This window comes from Rhinoraja longicauda, chromosome 6, assembly GCF_053455715.1.
Source record: "Rhinoraja longicauda isolate Sanriku21f chromosome 6, sRhiLon1.1, whole genome shotgun sequence".
Taxonomy (NCBI): Eukaryota; Metazoa; Chordata; class Chondrichthyes; order Rajiformes; family Arhynchobatidae; genus Rhinoraja; species Rhinoraja longicauda.
Genome location: NC_135958.1, coordinates 40,817,520 through 40,833,051, shown reverse-complemented (window position 1 = coordinate 40,833,051; position 15,532 = coordinate 40,817,520). Strand labels below are relative to the sequence as shown.

Below are 15,532 nucleotides of genomic sequence, written 5' to 3'. Positions count from 1 at the left end.
CTCAAATTTGGAGACCAAAACTGCACACAGTACTCCAGATGCGGTCTCACTAGGGCCCTGTACAACTGCAGAAGGACCTCTTTGCTCCTATACTCAACTCCTCTTGTTATGAAGGCCAACATTCCATTGGCTTTCTTCACTGCCTGCTGTACCTGCATGCTTCCTTTCAGTGACTGGTGCACTAGGACACCCAGATCTCATTGTACGTCCCCTGTTCCTAACTTGACACCATTCAGATAATACTCTGCCTTCCTATTCTTACCACCAAAGTGGTAAGAATATCAGGCAACCGAATCATCCCACCACAACCAGAGAGCAGTGCTGAACTACTATCTACCTCATTGGTGACCCTCGGACTATCCTTGATCGGACTTTCCTGGCTTTACCTTCTACTAAATGTTATTCCCTTACCGTGTATCTATACACTGTAAATGGCTCGATTGGAGTCATATATTGTCTTTCCGCTGACTGGTTAGCACGCATCAAAAGCTTTTCACTGTACCTCGATACACGTGACAATAAACTAAACTGACTGAACTGATCTTCTCACTCTTGCCTTTAGGGTTGCCAACTTTCTCACTCCCGAATAAGGGACAAAAGGTGACGTCCCACGTGACCTCACCCAGCCAGCGGACACGTGCTCCTGCTCCACCAATGTCGGCCACCTGGGCTGGGAGGCGGGTTGCTATGCAACCTCCATTAGGCGGCGCCCGGGCCTCTGGGCCTACACTGTCCGTGCCTACAATGGCCCCCGGGCCCACAGTGTCCGGGCCCACAGTGTCCGGGCCCACAGTGTCCGGGCCCACAGTGTCCGGGCCCACAGTGTCCGGGCCCACAGTGTCCGGGCCCACAGTGTCCGGGCCCACAGTGTCCGGGCCTACAGCGCCCCCCCCCCCTGGCCTAATAGGGGACAAGGGCGGTCTCGTACAGGACAAACCAATTTAGCCCAATATACGGGATGTCCCGGCTAATACGGGACAGTTGACAACCCTACCTCTCTCTGTTCCCTCCTATTCCTTCTGAAGGCAGCAGTTCACATTTCTGCCCCTGACACAGCAGCCAGCAGGCATCATGCCTGAATACTAGTTTCTGCACCTTGCTGTCTGATATTGTGGCTGACATGTGTTCACTCTGAACATTGCTTGCATGTCTTCCTTTTCTGCCAATAATTTATTTTAATACTTGATAGTTTTCTTCATGCAGTTATTCTTTTTCAGTTATTCCAGCTCTCCATCTTTTTCACAGATTTCCTTGAGCTGATTACCAAAATTAACCATAAGCGAATGCTTGCCTCGTTCATTGCCAGCAGTTCCATTGACCGTTACACTAATAGTCTGTGTATTCAAATGCTTTTCAGTTCAATATAAACTACACTCTGAATTTTTTTTTGTAGAATCTTGCGTGCATTATTCACTGCCAGCAATTCAATTGACTATTTTTTTGTGTATTAATTATGTTTATTGTGCATTTGGTTGCTTGTATTTCCTGGTAATTGATCAGCATAATCTAACTGGCTATTCACACGTTGAAGAATGGATCAGGTTTTGCAATTAAATTGCAATTTGACTTTAGCATCCTGAAAGCTGAAAGCAAGAGTAGTTCAATTTTACCCTTTAAAATTCTACAAGATTTCAGAGTCTAGTTTGTAATTAAATCAAGAGTATTTGAATACACATCTGATTAGTGTGACGAGCATTAAAGCTAATTCTTGAGCAGCACCACCTTTAAGGCTATTTTGTGTGTTGCTCATCACTAGGGTTGCCAACTGTCCCCTATTAGCCGGGACATCCCGTATTTTGGGCTAAATTGGTTTGTCGCGTACGGGACCGCCGTTGTCCCGTATTAGGCCAGGGGGGCGCTGTGGGCCCGGACACTGTGGGCCCGGACACTGTGGGCCCGGACACTGTGGGCCCGGACACTGTGGGCCCGGACACTGTGGGCCCGGACACTGTAGGTCCGGGGGCCGCTGTAGGCCCGGACAGTGTAGGTTAATGGAGTAGGGAGCAGGGTCAAGTGTGTTCGCCAAATGGAGGTTGCGTAGCAACCGGTCTCCTGGCCCGGGCGGCCGCCATTGTGGGAGCGGGAGCACGTGGCCGCTGGCTAGGTGTGGTCACGTGGGGCAAGGTGCAGTGATGTCACCTTTTGTCCCTTATTTGGGAGTTAGAAAGTTGGCAACCCTTCTCATCACTGCCCCAAGTCACCACCCATGGTGACAGCACACTGTAACCTGATCAGGATATGCAGGCCCTGCCAAGTTGATTCACATGCCAGTAATCATCATGAGCCATCAATAGAAACACTGTGATAGCCCTTTGACCACCACCACCAGGTGGCGCAGCGGTAGAGTTGCTGCCTCACAGCATCAGAGACCCAGGTTCGATCCCGACTACAGGTGCTGTCTGTCCAGAGTTTGTACGTTCTCCCCGTGACCTGCGTGGATTTTCTCCGAGATCTTCGGTTTCCTCCCACTCTCCAAAGGAGTTCAGGTTTGTAGGTTAATTGGCTTGGTATAATTGTAAACTGTCCCTAGCGTGTGTAGTTTAGTGTTAATGTGTGGGGTTCGCTGGTCGACAGAAGAAGGTTCTCGACCCAAAACATCACCGGTTCCTTTTCTCCAGAGATGCTGCCTGTCCCGCTGAGTTACTCCAGTTTTTTTGTGTCTTATCTTCAGTTTAAACCAGCATCTGCAGTTCCTTCCTGCTCACTTAGTATTCTGAGCCTGGTGTTGATTCCAGCAGATGAGCAGGAGGTCAACTACATTAATCTCCAACTAATCTCTGACATTCACATTTCATTGCACAGATGCAGATGACAGAGATAAACTGCCCCAATACAGGGGGGTTATGGGCAGTGTCCACCCAGCAACCCATCCAATGTCTTGGAATTTCTCGACCAATTCTAAATTGTGACACAGCAACAAGATTTACGCATAGAACACAAAAATCAAAGTCTTGGAATCATAGTAATTTGCACATTACAGCAATTATACTTTGTATGTAGACACAAAACGCTGGAGTAATTCAGCGGGTCAGGCAGCATCTCGGGAGGGAAGGAATGGGTGACGTTTCGGGTTGAGACCCTCAAAGGTCTCGACCCGAAACGTCACCCATTCCTTCTCTCCCGAGATGCTGCCTGACCCGCTGAGTTACTCCAGCATTTTGTGACTACCTTCGATTTAAACCAGCATCTGCAGTTCTTTCCTACACATACATTATATGTAGATTGTTATGGTAAATATGAATGAATGATACTTTATTGTCACAACTAACAAGTCGCGGTGATGTTCTTTGTTTTGCATACCCAAGGCATGCCACGTAAAGGGTGCCGACAAAGTTAAAGTATCCCACGCCAAGTCCTCTTTTGTTCTCGCTGGCCCACCCTCGACCATGTGGAAAACCTATTTCTCCCGGTTAGATATTCTGAATGAAGAGACACGATCTTAAAGAGGATCTTAAATTTTCCGAGAGAAATTAGGAAGAACCTTTGCATGAAAAGGCAACGGGGTTGTGGAAAAATCTCCTGGCCATGTTGCAAAAATGTTCAACTAAAAACGAAAATGTCTTCAGAGGAGAGTCCTGATGGTGGATAAAAAGGCTGATCTTCATTTAAGGTGAAATAAGTCTAAACATGGAAACTCAGGAGAAGGAATCCACCAGTTTACTCCTGCAAAGAAAATAACCCTTTCAATCAGTTTATTCTTTTTTTTTAAATTTAGAGATACAGCGCGGAAACAGGCCCTTCGGCCCACCGAGTCCGTGCCGACCAGCGATCCCCGCACATTAACACTATCCTACACACACTAGGGCCAATTTTTACATTTTACCCAGTCAATTAACCTACGTACCTGTACGTCTTTGGAGTGTGGGAGGAAACCGAAGATCTCGGAGAAAACCCACACAGGTCACGAGGAGAACGTACAAACTCCGTACAGACAGCGCCCGTAGTCTTGAAAACATGATTCTGTTTGTGCCTTCCTGGGGAGCTATTTGCCACAGACTTATAGCCGTATTATTGCAGCCTCTTGGTATCTGTATTGTTCCAAGCGTCGTTGAATTTATTTCATCAAAGCATGTTGTGTTCTCCTGCAGGTGACCAGATCTGGTGTAAAACCACCAAGCCGATCACGGAAGGGGGATGTCTAACAGCAATCGTTGGTACAATGGAGCAGAGCACCCAGTATCCCGTGTTGAATCTGAGTGTCAAGATGGAGCGAGTGGGGGCCGCAGAGTGCTCGGAGCCAGCAGACATGTATCCAGCCTCGCTACACTCAGACATCCAGCTACTCCCACAGCAGGCAGGGATGGCTGCAATACTAGCCACTGCAGTTGTCAATAGTAAGTCCCAGTGACATAGGTAGAACACCGTGTGATTGTTGCAATTGGATGCACGTGTTTTTATTATTGAACAATAATGTATTATTTATTTTTTATTTATGTAATAATTAATGAACAATAACAATAATAACACGGGGCGCAGCGATAGAGATGCTGCCTTAAAATGCTTGCAGCACCCGAGACCCAGGTTCCATCCCGACTACGGGTGCTGTCTGTATGGATTTTGTACGTTCTCCCCGTGACCACGTGGGTTTTCTCCAAGAGCTTCCATTCCCTCCCACATTCCAAAGTTGGAGACCCGAAACATCACCCATTCCTTCTCCCCCGAGATGCTGCATGACCCGCTGGAGAGGGTGCAGAGGAGATTTACTAGAATGTTGCCTGGGTTTCAGCACTTAGGCTACAGAGAGAGGTTGAACAGATTGGGTCTTTATTGTTTGGAGCGTAGAAGGTTGAGGGGGGACTTGATAGAGATTTTTAAAATTTTAAGAGGGACAGACAGAGTTGACGTGGGTAGGCTTTTCCCTTTGAGAGTGGGGAAGATTCCAACAAGGGGACATAACTTCAGAATTAAGGGACAAAAGTTTAGGGGTAACATGAGGGGTAACTTCTTTACTCAGAGGGTGGTGGCTGTATGGAATGAGCTTCCGGTGGAAGTGGTGGAGGCAGGCTCGATTTTATTAGTTAAGAGTAAATTGGATAGGTATATGAATGGGAGGGGATTGGAGGGTTATGGTCTGAGAGCAGGTAGATGAGACTAGGTCAGAGAAAGTGGTCGGCGTGGACTGGTAGGGCCGAACGGGCCTGTTTCCGTGCTGTAATTGTTATATGGTTATATTATATGGTTACTCCAGCATTTTGTGTCACCCCTTTGGTATAAGTTCTCACTGATTTGTATTTCTTGCTGGCTTGCTTTCATCATCTATTTCCTCCCTTTTTCTTCTCCATGCTTTTCTCATTTCTAAAGTTTTTTCTGAGACCCTGGCCTGCCTCTAATCTTCACAACGTTTCTTCCAAGTATTACATTTTAAAGTACTACCGATACCAACATGGTATTGATTATGCTCTGACCAGCATAGATTAAAAACTCATTGATTATGCTCTGTCTATGCACTATGGCATAGCATAAAATGTAGACAACATTTCCCATGTGCTACATCAGAGAGAAATATTAGCCTTGTCTGGGGATAATCGAGAGTGTGCACTGAAGAGGTATTGGTTTCTGTTGATGACTACCCTTTCCACTGCACCCACGACTACCTCAGCCATAACATTCTGACAAAATATTCAACGCTCCCTCATCTGGAAGGATTTAGCTTTTTTTAGATTTAGATTTAGAGATACTGCGCAGAAACAGGCCCTTCGGCCCACCGGGTCCGCGCCGCCCAGCGATCCCCGCACATTAATACTATCCTACACACACTAGGGACAATTTTTACATTTGCCCAGCCAATTAACCTACATACCTGTGGACTACATACATGTACATACATGGACCTACATACATGTCTTTGGATCTGTAAGATATTTGTGATGCAGCTCGAGAATATTTCCCACGACCTCTGATGCCAGCACAACATATTTTTAATTGACGTCTTGGATCAGGCGGTATTTATACGTCGTGTTTCAGGGTCCTGAGAGCCAGGAGATGAACAAATAACCCTTCCAATAAATAATCTGAAAAAATGGGTGGTGCAGTGGTAGAGTTGCTGCCTTACAGCGCTTACAGCGCCAGATACCCGGGTTCGATCCCGACTACGGGTGCTGCCTGTACGGAGTTTGTACGTTCTCCCCGTGACCTGCATGGGTTTTCTCCGAGTACTTCGGTTTCCTCCCACACTACAAAGACGTACAGGTTTGTAGGTTAACTGGCTAGGTGTGAAGAAAAAAAAGTGAAAATTGTCCCTAGTGTAGGATAGTGTTAATGCGCGGGGATCGCTGGTCAGTGCGGACTTGGCGGGCCGAAGGGCCTGTTTCCGCCCTGTATCTCTAAAACTAAAAGAAATGTAGTTACTTATTTAATTTGTAGTTTTCATGCTACAGGGATATTTATTCTAAAATGTGATTGTTCCAGAGGACATCTTCCCCTGCAAATCCTGTGGGATTTGGTATCGGAGTGAAAGGAACCTGCAAGCCCACCTGATGTACTACTGTGCCAGCCGACAGAAGTCTACAGCCGCGCCCAAGGACGATAAACCCAAGGAGCCCGCAGTCCACGAGCGCATCTGTCCCTTCCCACAATGCAACAAAACCTGCCCCAGTGCCAGCTCACTGGAGATTCATGCACGCAGTCACAGTGGTATGTAGAGTTGCCACAAGGAATCAATCCTTCTAATTCAGTAGGCTTCACTTTAAAATAGATTTGGAAATAGAACTGGCCGACAGCCAGGTTGCAGGCCTAATCTGATCACCGAGTTAATATGGGGAAATTTGTGCGTTTGTCTCATAGTGTTCTAGGGGCTAATGGAATCAAGGGATGTGGGGAGAAGGCAGACACGGGTTACTGATTGTGGATGATCAGCCATGATCACAATGAATCACAAGGCTGGCTCGAAGGGCCAAATGACCTCCTCCTGCACCTATTTTCTATGTTACTATGTTTATAATATGAAATTGTTATGCCCTTTTGCACCTTGGAATTTGCCAAATGATGCCAAGTTTAATGGCAGGTGGTACATTTTTATCAAGCCACAATTTGTTTGCTCAAGGAAATGAACTCTGCCGGCTGAATCTTCGGTGTACAGTGTAAAATGTTTATGCAGCCTTATGTAGCCTTAAACCATTCTAGAAATGGTCAACAAACATTCAGAATTCCAAATTCCAGGTTTACTGGTACACTTGACCACAGGATATTAAATAGATAAATGGTGGAACTACTTGTGTACCAGAACATTTAAATAAGAGGTATAGACTCTGGTGACTAATTAATGGTCACTGTAAACAAAATCTGCGGAAAACAATGAAAATACTCACCGTGAATGGCAATTATGTTCTGAATGTCTGATAACATTAGAGTTGCCACCTGTCCCGTATTACCCGGGACATCCTGTGTTTTGGGCTAAATTGGTTTGTCCCGTACAGGACCCCAGGACCGCCCTTGTATTAGGCCCGGGGGGCTCTGTAGACCCCGACAGTGTAGGCCCCGACAGTTTAGGCCCCGACACTCTAGTTTCTGACATTTTAGCTCCAGACAGTCTAGGTGCGGAGGCACGGGCGCCGCCTAACAGAGGTTGCGTAGCAACCCGCATCCCGGCCCGGGCGGCCGCCATTGGTGGAGCGGGAACACGTGGCCACTGGCTGGGCGAGGTCACGTGGAGCGCGGGGCGGTGACGTCACCTTGTTCCGTATTTGGGAGTGAGATAGTTGGCACCCCTAGATACCTTTAAAAGATATTTGCGCAGGTACATGGACAGAAAAGGTTTGGAGGGATATGGGCCAGGCAAGGGATGATGGGAAATGCTCGGAGACGACATCTTGGTCGTGATGGATGAGTTGTTCCGTGCTGTATGACTTTGATCCAATCAAAAAAACATTTTGCATCCGTGCATTTAACATTTAACATGACAGAATTAATCCTGATGTACCTATTTTGCAATAAAATGTATGGCCATTGTGTCAAAGTGGAACCACCTTTACTACCACTGACCTGTGTTTTGTTTCCTTTATCCATCATCTATTCCATGGCAATTTTGTCAGCCCAATAACCAGGGGGTGGCAGGGCAGGTTCCACCTGTAGAGAGAAGAAGCCAAAACCTTGAAGAAGGGTCTCGACCCAAATTGTCATCCATTCCTTCGATCCAGAGTTACTCCAGCATTTACTCCACTGAGTTACTCCAGCATTTTGTGTCTATCTTCAGTGTAAACCAGCATCTGCAGTTCCTTCCTACAGATAGCAAACGACATAATTTCCTTAAAATCGATTTTTATTTTGAGGAACTGTTTATTTTGCTGTGGCCAGACAGGAGGTAGAGCAGTAGAGACCATTAAAAAAAATCTGTGTTGGGTGAGGGGCTGTTTATTTTGTTACCATGATGCCCAATTGCAAAGAAGAAGGAGGCAAGATTAGATTGATTAGTACGGATGTCAGGGGTTATGGGTAGAAGGCATGAGAATGGGGTTAAGAGGGAAAGATAGATCGGCCATGATTGAATGGCGGAGTAGACTTGATGGGCCGAATGGCCTAATTCTGCTCCTATTGCTTATGAAGATCCACTGTAGCAGGCATAATAGAGTGGCCATTTTGAGGAGGCTTGTGTTGAGGTTGAAGGAGCTGCTGTTGAGGGTAAAGTGGTGGCATTGGTGAAACCTGGGCTTTGGTGAGCAACAACAAAATAGGATATTTCATTTACCTTGAAATGTTAAAACAGCCAGCAATGGCTGTCAGTGGGATGTTCTGCTCCTCTTGTGAGATGTGGGAGATTAGAGAGGTCTATCCCTCCCCCACCCAAGTCGCACCAGCTTCTCGTTTTCACCCGACTAACAGCTAACAATGGCCTGTTTCCTTCATCGTCGTTACTTTTTTGCGTATCTTTCATTCATTGGTTCTTTATCTCTCTACATCATCGCCTATATCTCTCGTTTCCCTTACCCCTAACCAGTCTGAAGAAGGGTCTCAACCCAAAACGTCAACCCATTCCTTCTCTCCAGAGATGCTGCCTGTCCCGCCGAGTTACTCCAGCTTTTTGTGTCTAGATCAGAGAGAAGTCTGGTGTCTTGGATGACTATTTCTGCAGGAAGTGTGTCCAGCCACAGCTTCTCTCGGATCACATGGGTCAGTTGGAGTAGCGGTTGGACATACTGAGGAGATTGCAGGAGGCAGAGAATGTTACTGATGGGAGATTCAGGGAGGTGGTCACACCTGAAGTTTCGTCAGATAGATGGGTGACTGCCAGAAGGGGCAGACGGGCAGTGCAGGATTCTCGTTTGGCTGTTCCCTCTCCAACAGGTATACCTCTAAATACTAAATAGACACAAAGAGCTGGAGTAACTTAGCGGGACAGGCAGCATCTCTGGAGAATAAGAATGGGTGGGATAGGAGCAGAATTAGGCCATTCGGCCCATCAAGTCTACTCCGCCATTCAATCATGGCTGATCTATCTTTCCCTCAAGCCCATTCTCAAAGGAATGGGTGACGTCTCGGGTCGAGACCTTTCTTCAGACTGAGCGTCAGGGGAAAGGGAAATCTCTCGACCCGAAACGTCGCCCATGAATCTGAAGAAGGGTCTCGACCCGAAACGTCGCCCATTCCTTCTCTCCTGAGATGCTGCCTGACCTACTGAGTTACTCCAGCATTTTGTGAATGGGAGATATAGACGTTGATGTCGAGAGATATATAGAACAAATGAATAAAAGGTATGCAAAAAAGTAACGATGATAAAGGAAGCGGGCCATTGTTAGTTGTGGCTAGGTGAAAACAAGTTACAGAAAATGAAACTCAACAAGACAACTTTGAACCTAGTACAACGATTTGTGTGGGGGAGGGGCGGAGAGAGAGGGGATGCAAGGGTTAATGAAAGTTAGAGAAATCAATATTCATACCACTGGGTTATAATGCTGCCCAAGCAAAATATGAGGTGCTGTTCCTCTAATTTGCGTTTGGCCTTACTCTGACAATGGAGGAGATACCCTCGATGCTGTTGAAGAGAACATCGCAGGAGAAATGACAGCAGCAGCCAATTAAGTGACACCATGATGTGGATAGCAGTAGGTTGATAGGCAAAATATTCTATGCTTCTGACCAAGTGCCCAGGATGAGAGGTTGCGTTGCTGGTTCCAAGGTCAAGGATATTTCGAGTGGTTGCAGAACGTTCTCAAGGGGGAAGGTGAGCAGCCAGAATCTGTTGTACAATGAGGTAGGTAGACAAAGGGATGTAGTCCTATGGACCGAATGTGGAGAGACAGACAGATGGTGATCGCAACTCCAGAAGGCCAGGTCGCTGACGCCACCCCCTGCACTGCCTACCCTGGCCGCTACCAGGCTGGACCTGCTGACCTTCCAGGCAGGACCTACTGCCACCACCACCGGCCCAGCATCCATGGACGCTGCCCTGCCAAACCTGCCTCCGCCATTGCCGACCTTACCTGCACTCCAGCCACCTGCGGGCCGCGACCAATGACTCAGCTGATCCTCGCTTCTCACCCTGGATGCCAGCAGGCCGGGGCAGTCAACTCACCTGGACTCCAGGCACAGTTCCAAGCCGAGAGTCTGAAGAAGGGTCTCGACCCGCAACGTCACCTCTCCGTGTTCTCCAGAGGCGCTGCCTGACCAGCTGAGTTACTCCAGTGCTTTTGTGTTCTTTATGGAAATCCCTTGTCCCTTTTAGTGGACAATCAGCAGTAACGGACACCATTGCCCCTCTTATGGCACCACGGTTGACACGATGACACCATGGTTGCTAGGGTCATAACTAGGGTTGCCAATGTCTTCACTCCCAAATATGGGACAAGGTGACCGTGTCCAGGCCTACAGTGCCGTCCGGGCCTAATACGGGACAAGGTCGGTCCCGTGCAGGACAAAACAAACTACGGGATGTCCTGGCTAATATGGGACAGTTATCACCCCTAGTCACGACTCAGGCCAGAGCAAAGTGTACAGCAGGATCTCGATCAGCCACAGGAACAGGCGGAGAAATGGCCGATGATGTTTAACCTGTGCAAGTGTGAGATGGTGGTCTAAAATAGAGAGAGTGGTGTGCTATTTGCTATGGCAAAAATGAGCATTTTAGTAGAAGTCTTGTTCCATAGTCAGGATGTTATGACGGAAATGTATCGATCCAATACTTGTAAATTAAAGAAATCCTGTGTACAATTTGTCTTAATATATTTGATTTTTTTCATCTTTATTTACATTTCTGAAAAGCAAAATATTTTTATTATGTCTCTCACTGCAGGAATGTAAATGGATATCTCACACTTGTAGCTTTCTCTTGGTAGAAATTGAGTGTTTATTTGCCGGAGGTGTGCATCGTTTACCTCCTTAAAGCAAGCCATGTGATCAGTTTAGATAGGAAATCCTCATTTTGAGGCAGGAAGTTGAATCATATTCAAGGAATGTATGGAAACTAATGCTGTGTAGTGGCCTGGCGGAGGCCAGAGAAAAGGCAAGACGCCAGGCAGTTTTTAGTAAGATTCTTTTATTAGGCTGCGAGCTCCAGCCCACAGCGTAGTTCCCCTAGGGATGAGCCACGCCTCCCCCTGGTCTGGCTTTTAACCCCTTACGCCTGTCCGTCACGTAACGAGGGGGCTGACCCAAGGAGTGGCCTGATCCGTCACAGCTGTATCATTTTATGTCTACCTGTAGTAATTTTCTATGTGAGATCTGGAGAAATATTTCAGTTTAGTTTATTGTCACGTGCACCGAGGTACAGTGAAAAGCTTTTGTTGCGTGCTATCCAGTCAGCAGAAAGACAATACGTGATTACAATCGAGCCATTTACAGTGTATAGATACACGATAAGGGAATAACGTTTAGTGCAAGGTAAAGTCAGTAAAGTCCGATCAAGGATAGTCTGAGGGTCACCAGAGGTAGATAGTAGTTCAGCACTGCTCTCTGGTTGTGGTAGGATGGTTCAGTTGCCTGATAACAGCTGGGAAGAAACTGTCCCTGAATCTGGAGGTGTGCGTTTTCACACTTCTGTACCTCTTGCCCGATGGGAGAGGGGAGAAGAGGGAGTGGCCAGGGTGCGACTCATCCTTGATTATGCTGCTGGCCTTGCCGAGGCAGCGTGAGGTGTAGATGGAGTCAATGGAAGGGAGGTTGGTTTGTGTGACGGTCTGGGCTGCGTCCACAATGCGCTGTAATCTCTTGCGGTCTTTGAACAGATGTGACGTATTTTTCCTGGCACATGACACACCAATTGCAGCAGTTTAGGATTAAAAAAAGGGTCAAGTGCATGTGGGCAGCCATAGTCAGAAAGAATAAAAGGTAACGATGGAGGGTTGTATGATATGGACAAACTAGGGGAAACACAGTACAGCAGCATCCTTAAATTGTTGTGATTACAAATATAGGGCACAATATTGCTTAGCAGGCCCTAATAAGCATGTCCCGGCAAGGACCATCAGTTATCACTTCTGGAACCTCATGTTCAACGTTCTCCACTGTGCACCAACAGGAAATAGAGTTTCCCTTGTACCCGTTGTACACATCATAAGGTCATAAGTGATAGGAGCAGATTTAGGCCATTCGGCCCATATCAATCATGGCTAGGGTTGCCAACTGTCCCGTATTAGCTGGGACATCCCGTATTTTGGGCTAAATTGGTTTGTTCCTTACGGGACCGTCCTTGTCCCATATTAGGCACGGGGGGCGCTGTAGGCCCGGACAGTGTAGGCCCGGAGGCCCGGGCACCACCTAACGGAGGTTGCGTAGCAACCCGCCACTCAGCCCCGGCGGCAGCCATGGGTGGAGCTGGAGCACGTGGCCACTGGCTGGGTGAGGTCACGTGGGGCGCTGGGCGGTGATGTCACCTTGTTCCTTATTTGGGAGTGAGAAAGTTGACACCCCTAATCATGGCTGATCTATCTCTCCCTCCTAACCCCATTCTCCTGCCTTCTCCCCATAACCCCTGACATCCGTACTAATCAAGAATCTATCTATCTCTGCCTTAAAAATATCTGTTGACTTGGCTTGGCACAGATAACTGGCTCACCATAGAATCATACAGGACTGAAACAGGCCATTCAGACCAACACATCCATGCTGACCAAAGTGCCCCATCTAAGGTAGCCCCATTTGCCCATATTTGTCCCTTATTCTTCAATATGGCCCCTCCATGTACCTATACAAATGTATGCTAAATGTTGTTATTCTACCTGTCTCAATGACTTTCTCTGACACTTTATTCCATATCCCCACCACCATCCATGTGGGGACAAAATTGTCCCTCAGGTTCCTATTAAGTTTTTCTCCACAGCATGTGGCTTCAGAACCTACTGGACGAAGAGGGTTGTGATGGATGGTAACTCAGTGGGACAGGCAGCATCTCTGGAGAGAAGGAACGGTTGACGTTTTGGACCATTCTCGACCTGAAACGTCACCCATTCCTTCTCCCCAGACCTGGTGCCTGTCCCACTGAGTTACTCCAGCATTCTGTGTCTGCCTTTGGCTGAAAACTTGTGTTGTTTTTTGTGTAGATGACACCTCGATTGCTGGAGTTGTGGACAGTGAGGAAGATTGTCAAAATATACTGTGGAATATAGATCAGTGTGTACTGAGCAGAGGAACGGCAGATGGAGTTTAACCCAAGCAAGTCTGAGGTGCACTTTGGGAGGTCAAACGTAAGGGGAAAGCATCCAGTTAATGGCAAGACCCTTAACAGCATTGATGAACAGAGGGATCATTGGAGTCCAAGTGCACAGCTTCCTGAAATTAACAAAACAAGTAGACAGAGTGAAAAGGAAGGCATAGGGTATGTTTGCCTTCATTGATCGGGTCATTGAGTATAAGAATCAGGAAGTCATAATGCATCTCTATATAGCTTTGGCTACGACGTATTTAGGACTATTGCATGTAGTTCTGGTTGCCCCATTATAGGCAGCACTGGAGAGGGTGCATAAGAGGTTTACCAGAATGCTGCCTGGCCAACTTGGATTGTTAATTCTGGAGGGCCGCAGATTGAGAGGAGACCTGATAGAAGTTTATAACGTTATGGGAAGCATAGATAGGATAGACAGTCAGGCCCATTTTCACAAGGTGGAAATGTCAACGACTAGAGGGTGTAGCTTTAAAGTCAGAAGGGCAAAGTTTAAAAGAGATGCATGGGTCAGAGGTTTTACACAGAGGGTGGGGGATTCCTGAAAAGTGCTGCCATGTGTGGTGATGGGGGCAGAACATTTGGTCGCATTAAGTGGCTTTGTTAGGTAGGTACATGGATATGCAGGGAATGGAGGAATATGGATCATGTGCAGGCAGATGAGATTGGTTTAGTTGGCATCATATTCGACACAGATCTTGTGGTCTGAAGAAGGGACTCGACCTGAAGCGTCACCCATTCCTTCTCTCCAGAGATGTTACTCCAGCATTTTGTGTCTTGTGGGCTGGTTCCTGTGCCGTGCTGTGTCACAGGGAACTGGGGAGAGATTAACCATTTTGTGCCTTGTGGGCTGGTTCCTGTGCCGTGCTGTGTCACAGGGAACTGGGGAGAGATTAACCATTCTGTGTCTTGTGGGCTGGTCCCTGTGCCGTGCTGTGTCACAGGGAACTGGGGAGAGATTAACCATTTTGTGTCTTGTGGGCTGGTTCCTGTGCCGTGCTGTGTCACAGGGAACTGGGGAGAGATTTTCATTGTGCTGAAATAAAGCAAAATAATTCAAATTGCCAGGTAATTAATTTGCACAGCCTGCCTTTCGCTGCATCAATTCAGATTGAATTTAATTAAGTAGACATTGTGGTTGATCATTGCCTATTTGCAATATTATTAAACAAAATAAGTAAAAAATGCAGAGATGAGAATCACATAATTTCATACTCACTTTTCTTTAAAGTGACTCCTTTCAGTCTTTTTATTGCTTTTGGTTTTCAGACTGATCTATGTTCTCTTATTGCTCAGGTGAAAGGCCGTTTGTATGTCTAATCTGTCTGTCTGCATTTACAACAAAGGCAAACTGTGAACGACACCTGAAAGTGCACACGGACACCCTGAATGGTAATTTACTCTTTAACCTCAAAGAGTCTGCAAGTAATGTTAACTTTAAATTCAGCACGTTTAAAGTAGCACGATCACTTGTGTTCTTGCAATGTAGCCAAGTATGTAACGAGCAGCATGGGTTAAGATCACATAAATATTTCAAATATTGATAGTCATGCAGCACAGAAACAGGCCTTTGGCCTAATATGTTCAATGCCAGTAGGGTTGCCAACTTTCTCACTCCCAAATAAGGGACAAAAGGTGTCAACACCGCCCCGTGCCCCACGTGACCTCACCCAGTCAGCGGCCACGTGCTCCCGTTCCACCATTGGCGGCCACACGGGCCGGGAGGCGGGTTGCTATGCAACCTCCATTAGGTGGCGTCCGGGACTCCGGGCCTACAGCGCCCCTCCCCCCGGGCCTAATACAGAACAAGGGCGGTCCTGTACAGGACAAACCAATATACGGGATGTCCCAGCTAATACAGAACAGTTGTCAACCCTAAATGCCAGCCATCAAAGTACTCATCTCTACCCACCCCCCATTTATTGGCACTTGATCTGTAGACTT

General features: G+C 47.1%; 1 protein-coding gene across 1 annotated transcript in view; it reads left to right on the top strand.

Annotated features, from left to right (window-relative positions):
* The window catches only part of LOC144594411 (zinc finger protein ZFPM1-like), a 232,677-nt gene that overhangs the window by 204,803 nt on the left and 12,342 nt on the right, over positions 1-15,532 (top strand). The window contains 3 exon segments of the mRNA XM_078400864.1: positions 4,089-4,334; positions 6,409-6,633; positions 14,885-14,980. Of these exon segments, the coding sequence (XP_078256990.1) occupies positions 4,089-4,334; positions 6,409-6,633; positions 14,885-14,980 (567 nt within the window).